An 11,752-nucleotide genomic window follows, 5' to 3' on the forward strand; every position below is an offset into this window, starting at 1 on the left:
ATGACGCCATCGGATGACGAGCAAAGTTTATAGGCGAACAACCGTAGAAGACCGTAGGAGTTGCGCTCGGTGTAATGGTTCCTATTGTTGGTCCGTGTTGGAAAACATAGTGCTTGCAGGGCCAACTTCGGGTGGTATACCCTACGCCGTGTTGGGATTTTCTGCATACGCACACTTGAACTTAGTAGGCAGTTGCGAATCGTTTGATAAGATACCTACTACCACGAAAGAGATACGAACGAAGCTTCGGGTGGATTTTCTAAGGCCACGATCGACAATGGCAATGAATAGCTTTTTATATGCTATCTGAGCTGTTAGATAAGAAGTGGGTGCGTCATGGAATTATTCATCAATGATAAAGGAAACTGTTGATTCGTGCAGGTCATTACAAGAAATGCTTAGATGCCAAATCTAGGAATATCTTGTTTGTGACCTACATCAATTTTAGAACATATAAAGACGATGATAGGACCAAAACTTTTACTACAGTTTTGTTTAAAATTGGTGTAGATAGTCTGATACAGCGAGATTTCCTAATAAATTATCGGACTTTTTTGTGTGGTTAGGTGATTTATATTTCTTAGGCCTACGGAGAGAACGCGTTGTGCATGATGCCGTACAATAGGTTAAATCTGGAGAAGTCAGTCAAACTTCATTTAGGCTTTGAATGGTGTTTTTGTACTTAGGCTTCCTCGTAGGATAAATCATGTAAAATAATAATTAAATAAAAAAAAAATTAAATAATTTGAGCACTTGATTTTGCACAGAATCATCATTATGGATGTTGAACATTCCGAATGTTTGGAATCACAACCGAATGTATTGCAGATATGAAAGTTACTCGGTCTTGTGTCGCCATTTTCCAGTCTTCTTCAACGCTCTCAACTGTCGCAAATTGGTGACCAGTTTCGACGAATAATTTTCAAATTTACCCACCATTTTTTTCAGTCCATGAAAACGGAGATAGAAAAATTGAACTCAGGGTTTACAAAAGTAGAAACCAATCGAATGAGCCTTCTCCCTTGTTACAACGATTTCCTGACCAAATGTGAATCGCTTCGATATATTTATCAACACACCAAAACGCCGCAGAGCGAACGATGAAATTTAGCTTCCCTGTCAGTTAGTGAGTGCCTCGATCTGTCAAACATAACCCAAGATAGTTTGATTAGTATCCAGAGAAAAGGACGTTAGCTCGCTTCAGTTTGTGTCATTCAAAGTTTGCATCGATGAAAAATTCAAAGACAAAGCTCTTTCGAATGCATCCTGGTCAAAAAAGTTTCGATTTCATTAATTTGAAGATAGCCGATTAAAATACGGTGTGCAAATTGTCAGGTTAACAGCGGTGGTACCTTTAGAGAGGAAACCCACGTCGCATATGGAGCTGGACACTAAAAACCGCACGGTGGAAGACCGTTCTGATCCCGGAACTGCTGATCCATCAACTGTCACCATGTTTCAGTTTCCCCTCATGTTAGACGTCCCGGTTATGTTTACGGAGACTTGAAAGGGGTCTTCCAGCCTGCATTCGCAGGCAAATAGTTCTGTCCCTGATGATTGTCAAAATTACAGCTCTGGGGAAAATGGAAGCTCGCCTATTCCCCAAGTTAATTGTGAACTCCACATCGATAATGCTACGATTGCTTTAAGCTCTTCACCCGAACACAGTGATATCGGCACACTTCGTACGAATTTAGGAACACCAGGATGCCCTGGTGCCACTCAACCCCGTCGTGCATCATGGTCGTCATGATCCTGTGGTCGAGCTTGGCGAAAGGGTATTTCAGTTTGTGTTATCAGGCAACTACGTTTCAAAGCGTGACGTTTCCCTTCCTGAATGCATCTTTAAGTTGCAGTTCGCCTATGAATAATGCAAATGTACCCTCTTCCAGCGCTGCTACTATAGCTGACGTTTCTTCATCAGAATTGCAAATTTATTTCCAGAATGCTCGTGGACTAAGGACCAAGATCGATAAGGTTCTTTGTCCACATCAGAACTGGTTTACGATGTTTACGTTTTAACAGAAGCCTGGCTTGATGACCATATTCAATCTCGACAGATTTTTGGTAACGACTATTTTGTTTTTTCGTGTGGATCGTTGTGATACAAATAGTCTACGTCGACGCGGCGAGTGTATACTGATTGCCGTAAAGAAAATGTATGAATCGTCCACTGCTCGAGTGTTGAGCAGCTATGGCACAATCGCTATCGAATCTGTGGAGCTCCTTTTGCTTCCTATATATATACCAACGAAAAAAAATTGAGTTATTAATTTGTTCAGCTTCATCTTGATACATTGTCTGAAATCATTCTAAATAGGAGCGATGGGAATGCTGTCATTTTGTTCGATGATTTTAACCAAACTCACCTGGCCTGGAAGGAAAGTAACAGTGCATATGCTTTTGTCGACCCGCTACAGTCACAAATATCCGCATGGTTAAATATATACTTCTTGACAGTTTTGCCTTCCATGTTTTACGACAAAGCAACCTAATCCGTTCTAGCCGTATACTCGACCTCGCTTCAACCAGCGATACTAACAGGACAAAAGGAGATTTAACAGTAGCATCAGAAGAGGTCGTTCCAATTGACTGCTATCATCCTCCTCTAGCGTTTACCATTGTATGTCTGTCCGCAGTATCATTTGATGAGGATTGTGACATCGTTGGTCTAAACTTCCGTCGTGGTGACTACGATACTCTAAATCAATTGCTTTCGAATGTTGACTGGTCTGAGGTATATCTCTGCCCTGACGTTGACACTGCTACTAATTCATTCACTAAAATTCTTTATTCCTGAATTACACAAGCTGTACTTCCCATTATACCTTCAAGGAGCAGTTTAGTCCAATGCCATAGTATACTGCCATCGCAGATGCTCTTTCCGGGCCGCCAATTCGGTAACGTAAGTCGACAGTCGATTTTTGTATAATAGCTACATGAAAAAAAAAACAAGAAAATGTGCGGCGGAATCCAAAGTGTTCTGGAGCTTCGTAAGTTCAAAACGCAACGAGCATGGTCTACCGAAATCGATGGTTGAAGCGACGATTCAAAAGTTAAAGCAGTTCTATATTCCAGGACCGGACGGTATTTCTTTGTGTGACCTTAAAAGATGTGGCGAAATACTAATTGCTCTTCTACAAGACATTTTTCACCAAATCTTTACAGTTTCAACAATTTCCTTCTGCATGGAAATCATCACATATGATGCCTGTATACAAATACTGGTATTTCTAATTACCGCGGAATTATTTACCACTGACAACTGGTTCAAAGTGTCTCTTAACCATCATCAATGTGTTAGGTATATATAGGAACTATATCAATCCTTGTCAGCACGGATTTTTTCTAAACGATCGATGAACAGTAACCCTTACGAGTTTCTTGCATCACCTCGATGAAATTTTTGGGAGCAGATCAACACTGTTTACAGTGCTTTTGACACCGTAAATCATACAATTCTTTTAACAAAACTTCAAATTCTGAGAGCGTTTGTGAGAATGGCTCAGATCCTACTTATGCGTCAGACAATTGAATGTCAAAATTGACTCGACAGAATTTGCCAAGTTTTCTCCATGCTTCGGCGTGCCCCAAGGGAGCAATATGGGTCCACTATTGTTCACACTGTTTTTCAATAACGTTGCAATCCTCCCGACCAAAAGTGAGTTGCTCATTTAAGCTGCTCATTTTTGCTGCCATACAACGTGAAAGTGATTGTAGGTATTTTCAAGAGCTTCTGGATCGTTTTTCTTGCTGGTGCAGATGTTGCTGTTTAATGTTTTAACCCATTATATCCTAGCGCATGAAATTTCATACGCAGAACTATCCATCGTTTAACGAGTATTTACTGTAGAATTTTGGCATGTAACTGCTTTATTATTGCACCAACGGGATCTGTACACCTCATATTTCATTGTTAAAAAAGACTGCTGCCATTTTTTGTAATTTTATTTACATTTTTGAACCGTCCATAGTAGGGGAAAATAGCGGCTGAAAAGTAAGCAATACATTTAATTCGACTTTATTGTTGGAATTCGTTCTAATAATTCCATTATGTGACAAAACGTTCCCACAGGTATAAAAGAAGTGTTGTCTATCAGAAAATCCGAAGAAATATGTGAAACAACTTAAAATTTGTTGTTTTTAAATAATCGTACGAAATTTTTTGCACGAGATATTTTCATTCTCAAAACCATTTTAAGCGGCGATTTTATTTTTCCCATAATCTTTGGTACATTTTTTGATGGAATTGAAGATATCACTGCATTTGGCTCACTTTTTGAAACCCCTGGGATATAATGGGTTAATGCAGTGATTTTCAATGTGGGGTTCGCGGACCCCTAAGGGGCCGTGAAAACGTTTGTGGGGGTCCGCAAAGATGGATATCTTTTCCGGTTGGATATTGAAATTCAAGTTTTTTCGCAGCAAACAGAAATTAATATATTGATATCAAACAAAACCAATCTTCACAAACAATATTATAGCGAACACATTAACCAGCCACAAAAAATAAAAGTGCCTGTAAAGCTGGAAAATATAATTTCGATTGACTTAAAAATAATTTCTTTGACCTACAGACAGGTACTGTTGAATTGTTACTAAAAGGGAAAACCGATCTTAATCTCAAGGAAGTGACATATATACAGTTACACCACGTGAGAAACCGTGTATAGATATTGTTTAAAAATTTGGCCCAAGCAGCAAATTTCATTGCGAAGAACAACATGAAACACGGCATCGAATATGTCAACGTTGAAACCAAGATCCGGAATATATAATTGACGATAACATTGAGTTGCGTCTACACGACCTAGCGAAACGCATTAGACCAGAGCACATTAAAAGATTTATGTCAAAATACGGAGAAGTGGAATCCGTTACTTGACGAAACTTTTTCAATGTAATTCCCAACGGCGTTCGTGTTATTAAAATGCTGTTGGCAAAAAACGCTGTGCACCTTCCCTGGTCTGATTCATACATGCTAATTTTGTGACCAGTGCGTTATGTATATCGAAACTACCTTCGTGTACCGACAACAAAATAACGATTGATCTAGTTTCTCCAAATCAATAACCAGCACAATAAATGCCGATAAACACGTATTTACGATAGCAACCCGTAAGAGCAAGAAACAAATAAGAACTTCGAACATCTAGAAAGCTGTACCGCTCAAGACATGGACGTGAACAATAACACAAAAGCCGACAAATGAGTTGATTCCAAAGTTGTGGACAAAACAGCTAATGCATTAGCGCGAAGAGAAGTGTTCTCCACACGCAGCAGCAAGCTACATCCACAAGACCCTCCTGCCCGAAGTAACTTTTTATGGCTTTGGGGGTCCGCAACAACACAGTTTTATTTCGATGGGGTCCGTGATACGAAGAAGGTTGAGAACCGCTGTTTTAACGAATGCGTCTCTGAAATCCAAAAGCGGTGAGGTTAAAATCAAATAGTTCGAAGAACTCGTTGAACCTCCGAACCTCAGACAGGACTGTTGGCAGCTTAGTCAGTTGGTCTTATTTCCGGAAGAAGCATAACTATTTGGCGAAGAGTACGAAGTGGCGCATAAAGGTGCATTTGTGCTAGTAGCTCAAGAACATCGTATTCACCCAGCAATATTTTAGCCCCCAAAGCAAAGACAGCAAAGACTTCATGCGATACCATTCTTGTTTCAGTAAGGATGTGCAGGCCTAACAAACGACTGCGGTCTTCACTCAAATGGCTGGGGTTGTCCATATCACTTTATGCAAGAAATTCAGCGACAAACCATCTCTGAACGTCCTCGATCCTATTGAACCGAACAGCATGGTAAAGATTTCAAACGACATTGCCAAATTCTAGCATCGAACGCACCAACGAACAGTAAAGAGCTATCAAGCACAAAGGATCACGAAGTTTGCTGGAGATCTTAAACATGACTCCCAGTTATCGATAGACCTTTGCCGGTTGCAGCAGAGAAGTGACGATGGTAAGTTTGTAATCAAGCACTACTCCGAAGTTTTCAATGTAGTCAACACGTTGTAACTGAATTCTAGAAATAGACCTAGAAATATACCACCACATTCCGCACTCACCAGTCGCTGTACGGTTTGTATCAAGCAGTCAGATTGATTATGAATTACGAAAAATATTATAAGATTTTCAACAGAGAACAGCTTGCCACCATAACTTTAAATACGGGCCACGTCGTTAATAAACAGCGAAAATAGCAGAGGTTCGAGCGTACTACTTTGGGAAGCTCCGGAGCAGATCAAAAGGCAATCAGACTGAGCAACGCTAATACAAACAGCAGCTTGACGATGAACGAGATGCGATCGAAGCCAATCGTAGAATATGTGATTTACGCGGATTAAAATCTGCATATATCGCATTCTTTTGGAGTTTTTTGGACATGTTTTTTGTACAAAATTACGTGAAGCTCACTAGACTGGTTTCCACTGAACAGCCAGGATAGAAACTAACAGACTAACCTGTCTCAGTTCATGAAAAATGGTCTCAGATGGCTTGCACAAGCAATAGTCGAAACTGTCGGGTTTGGGAACGCAAAATCATGACCAGACAGAGTCTAAATGAGCCCAGACTGGTTGAAATCTCCAAATAGGAATAATTCGACACTCTAATATTGACAGCCGTATTCCACGGCATCAAGATGAAAATGTACAATATTACGGTCATGTTGCTTATCCGGAGGTATACAAGCAGCTCCAATGAAACAGCGTCTAGATGGTCGGCTAAGTTTCATCCAGCCACTCTTAATAGAAGTAGAGCTTCCTTCCGCAATTCGACAAAAGACGAGAGTGTTCCAAACAGCAACAAGAACGCCGCCACTACGCGAACAAGTAACAGTTTGGGATATGGGAGTATCAAATTTTGGTATTTTTTCGATTTGAATCAAATAATGCCTGGAAGCGCTGTTGATTCGAGGACGTTTGTTGTCATCTTCGCGGATCGATTCAAACCAGTTGGCTTGCAGATCCTCCAGCCGCTCGTGGAAAGTATCGCCAGTAGTGGGTGCGTTGACTGTATAATCACGAGTATCCTGTTGACGACGATAGTTTGTTTTTCCACTGGAGGAGGAAGACATGCGACAAAATATTTTCAGTCGATAAGAGACCACCAGCTTCAGAGTGGAAATAGTGCGTTGAAGTATTAAATCCATAGTGTCACTCGATGACTTTCTATTCGTTGATATTCCAGAGTCGAGATGAAACCAGAAATCCGGAGCTATGTCGAATCGACTTGACGAAGGGCATTAGCAGTGTTGGAGCTCATTCCAATATTTGCTTGCTTAGCCTAGGTTTCGCTAACACAGAGGACGCAGGTGATATACTGGCATCGTGCAATTATAAAAGGAGTCTTATTTCAAGTTCAGTTACTTTCGGAATTTGTCCAATATAACAAGTAAACCATGCAGCGTCTTTCGTGTCCGAGTACCGAAAATTGTTCCTCAATCGACCTTCATGGAAAGACAATTTTGTAAAGAATTGTTTGAAATTATTCCTTTATTGGATCACCACTACATGCTATTTCCACTTCAAAACCGTTGAAGTACGTTAGAATACCGTGAGGTCTCGATGGGCTATGTAAATAATGTAAACTTAGTGAAGAAAGCACACTTTCAGTTTTTTGCGCTCCGAATTCCGGCAGCACCGAACAGTCATCTGCATTGCATTTGCTTGCTCTTCTCATTGAGACTGCTTCAACAAATACGATGGCGCAATAATAGCAAACTACGGCATCACTTTCTGTGTACGATTCCAAAAGATATGCACACTATATCCACTAAATAAAAACCCTTCCTAAGGAAAAGGATAAGAAATTGGACTATTGAAAACAAAACTATCAATAAATGTGCGATATAGCACTTGATTGTCACGTCAAAACGTTTAGCCATAATTTCTTGATGATCACAACCATAGGGCTGTCATTTTTGACAAATATTCAAGCACATCGAGCGTTTGAAAATCTGTCATCTCCCTTCAACATCCAAGCCTCATGGCCGTGCAGAGCAACAGGGAGTATTAGTGTTTTTTACAGAGCAAATGTAGTGTGTATCCGTCGAGTACGTATTCCAAGATATTCGAGCTCGTCGACAACGCTGTACTGTATGTGTATCATATCCATTTCTACGAACCAATAACAGGATGTCTATCCAGTTCACTGAAAAAAGAAATTATTTTTTAGTATTGCCGGTTTATTTTTTCTTAATTTTTATTGATAATCGTGAATATGGAGAGAAGTGTATTATTCCGAGGTACTGCTATTTCCCTTACTCTGAACAATATGCTTTTTCTAGATTTTCCTTTTATTGCTCCGCAACCAAAATGAGAAATAGAAAAAAAAAACCTTGGTGTACTAGCTTCTAAGAGATTATATAGCAACTTAATTCTCAACTGCCGCGATTTCCTAAGAACAAGTCTTTGCACTTTCAGGAGACTGTATAGCAAGACCGGTATAGTGGGGAGACAATAATTAGGAACTGCGACTTTGTTGGTTGATTAAGTTGCATATTATACTAGATTGCCGTCACGACACTCCCGCTACGTTAGGACTGGTTACCCACCCATCTTGTTCACCTTTCTATATGAATTCCCTTGTTTGATTATACTTTTAATCAGATAACGCTCTATTTCTGTGAAAATTTTTACCCGATCTATTATATTCCTAAAAGCACTTGTAGATTCTAAGCTGCTTGCGCTGAGAGATAGTTGATATGCTATCAATATAACTGATGCAATTACGGATATCTCTATCACTTTAAACAACCAAAACAAACATTAATGATGCTGCTTTTTTCGCTGAACACGTTTGAATTATGTACAAGTGAAAGCTTTTCACCAGCTCTGAGCTCAGCGTTGCTTTTTTGAAGCAATCATTTCTCATGTCACCAGGAAGCTCGAGAGTTTCTGTTTGAATACTTGCGATGCGAATTTCCACCATCGGTGTACTTGCAATAACGTACCTTTCATTCAACCTGCAATGTTGAATAATTAATGTTAATAAAAGAATAGTTACACCAAAGCTACTTTCAGTACTGTGCGATCGACTACAACGAATGGGATGTCTTTTCAAATATTTCGATGCACGGTTTTGATCCATGCAGTATCATACAAATCAACTGAATCAGTTTTGTCCGAAAGCTAAATCCTGCATTAGCTCGTATGCTGATCCGTCGTTAACAGTTATGTGTCCAACAAAAAAACACCTTTAACAGGCCAACGAGGGTACCCGGATACCCACAAATTGAAATGCTCATAACTATGGCTTCCTTTAACCGATTTGGACACTTTTAGATATTTTGGATTCAGAAACTTGTCCACTTTTTGATTCTGTACAATAGAACCGGAATAATGGATCTGGTTTTTGGTAATCCGGATTTTCCGGAGTAATATTCCAGTACTACGACATGATTTGTAAATTTTAATAATGTACTAGCAATATGAGTATCAAAACTCTTCAAATTGTCTCGGAAGTCTATTTTTTTTGTTACGAGACCCTATGGCAATTTGAAAAATGGAAATGGAATGGAATGGCCACTAAAAAATAAAACAACTTCAAAAATATGTACAAAGATAAATCATTGCTATCCCACATATAGTTGGAACGCTTTAAAAGAGGAATTTATCACATCGCGAACAGAATGGTAAACTTTAGATGAACTACTTATATCGATGAATAAAACTAATGAAGTCCCTTTGTCCCTTTCAGCGCGATCAAAAAACCCTACGTCAGAGGGGCTATTACGGAATGCAAAAATAGAAATGTTCTTTGTTTAGCTTCCCTTACGCCAACAAGCAGTTGTGGCGTAGTTCAACTTGTGTGTTGTTGAGTTGATTAATTGCTAAATTTTTAAACATCTATTTATAAAAAACCATTCGTCTTACAAACGAGCAACCCCAAAAAATCAAAACAATCAACAAGTTGCACCTTCCAAATCCCATTTCCCTATCGCCCCATCACAACAGTATTTGTGTAACCAATCCTACTCACCGGCAATCGTGAACCTATCCATATAGTTGATAAGGTTGACAAAACACAGCACCACCACCGTGAACCACGCCGTCCTGGACACGGAACCGACCCCTCTGGTAACGGTCACCGACTCATCATCGTCTGTCGGGGGATGATCACGGTGATGATGATGCTGATGATGGCGGTGGTGATGATGCTTTCGGTCCGACGGTGGACCTTCCGGGTCCGTCTCGTCCAGCGACGAGGAAATACTGTCCGAATCGGCAGGCATTAGTCGCTGTTGGGAGTTTGTGCTCGGTATCTTACCGGCCGGATTGCCGGTAACGGTTTGCTGTGCGGTGGACATTTCTTCGCCGCCAGCGACGCGAGTCTCGTCGTTCAACACTGGTTCCGGATCGACCGGTTCCGTCGCTACCTTGCGGTAACCTTGGCTAGTAGGCATTCACGGTGCTCAAGCAAAAACGGCCTGCTCTGTCGGAATTTTATCGACCGATTCCGATTGTAAACAATGGTAAATTCTGTCAAAATGTAGCCTCTCTCCCTCTCTACTCAAGCGATACCACGAACGAGCGAGCGAGAAGGAATCTCGCAAAAATGTATGTTTATGTGGCAAATGAGAATCGGATGATTTTTCTGCTTTCCTTATCTTTTCGCTGTGAAAAGATTCTTCTTTGTTTCCTTACTGCTTCTCCTTCGCATGAAACTTTAAAGCAGCAGGATTTTTTTCTCAGTCGATACCGACTTTCGCTATTTTTATACACCAGCAGCAACTGCACTTTCTCACGACCGGACACTTTTTTGCACTTGCGATGATAGATTTTCGCGAACTCTTTACCGCACCACAAACTAGCATCAATTAATCGAACCCACAAAACAAAAAGCACCTTTGAATTTTACCGAAAATTCGCAACTGGGCTAAAAATACATCACTTGCGATTACTGCATACACGCACACTTTCGCACTAAAGCCGCCGGATTGATCACGCGATTCTTTTTTCTTTACCAAACGACATGCAGCTCCGCAAAACACAACCAATCTGCGGAACAAGTGAATCTAGACTGAGCGACGAGCGTAGAGTACAGAGCGAATGAAGAGCGACTGCGTCTCCTTTACCGTTGCATAGCACTTGGTTCGGGTTTGGATTTATCGACGATTCTGTTTCTGGTGTCACGGTCGGGAAATACTGTGCGCCAGAGCGGGATAGCATGTAACAGACGACACAAGAATCGAAACGGCTTCATGCGATCAGAACACGTCTCGCACGCTCGCACTCAGCCTACTGCAAACGTGAAAAGAAAGAGAAACTAATGGCGTTTTCGTTTTTTCTTGGTGCTACACCGGTGTAGTGCAAAGAAAGAGATAGACTGATTACACCTAAGTTTGAATGAGTGTAGCACCGACTACACCGGTGTAGTGCACTGTCAAAAACGAATATGCCATAACGTTATTTTGTGTGTTGCGGCCGTTGCGGCATTACCGTACGTGAGGAATGAATGAGTTCAATACGTTACCAAAAAGATGGATTCTGCTGTGTTCATGCCGCATGGCATGGTTGCCACATATATAAATTTTACTGTGGTACATCTCAAAGAATCGAAAATAATCAAACATCAAATGTCGCGAATCCAAATGCTTCCCACGAAATGTTACGCATTAGTTTAAAACCGTTAAAGCGTCCCGCGATTAAATTTTTAAAACAGGTTTACCAGTACGTTGGAGCCTGGCTTAAACCTTAAGTGAAGGTGAAGAAATCGACCCTATATCGTTAATTTGTTTAAG

The 11,752-nt window shown here is 40.5% G+C and overlaps 1 protein-coding gene across 3 annotated transcripts in view; it reads right to left on the reverse strand.

Moving 5' to 3' along the window:
* The window catches only part of LOC131687403 (protein spinster), a 119,683-nt gene extending 108,638 nt beyond the window's left edge, over positions 1-11,045 (reverse strand). For 2 of the 3 annotated variants that reach the window (XM_058971485.1, XM_058971484.1), the window contains exon 1: positions 9,991-11,045. In XM_058971485.1, the coding sequence (XP_058827468.1) occupies positions 9,991-10,414 (424 nt within the window). In that variant the 5' untranslated portion in view covers positions 10,415-11,045. The remainder of the gene's footprint in view (positions 1-9,990) is intronic. The other variant, XM_058971486.1, reaches the window with a different exon arrangement.
* Between the last annotated feature and the right edge of the window lie 707 nt (positions 11,046-11,752).

Source organism: Topomyia yanbarensis, chromosome 3 (assembly GCF_030247195.1).
Source record: "Topomyia yanbarensis strain Yona2022 chromosome 3, ASM3024719v1, whole genome shotgun sequence".
Lineage (NCBI taxonomy): Eukaryota > Metazoa > Arthropoda > Insecta > Diptera > Culicidae > Topomyia > Topomyia yanbarensis.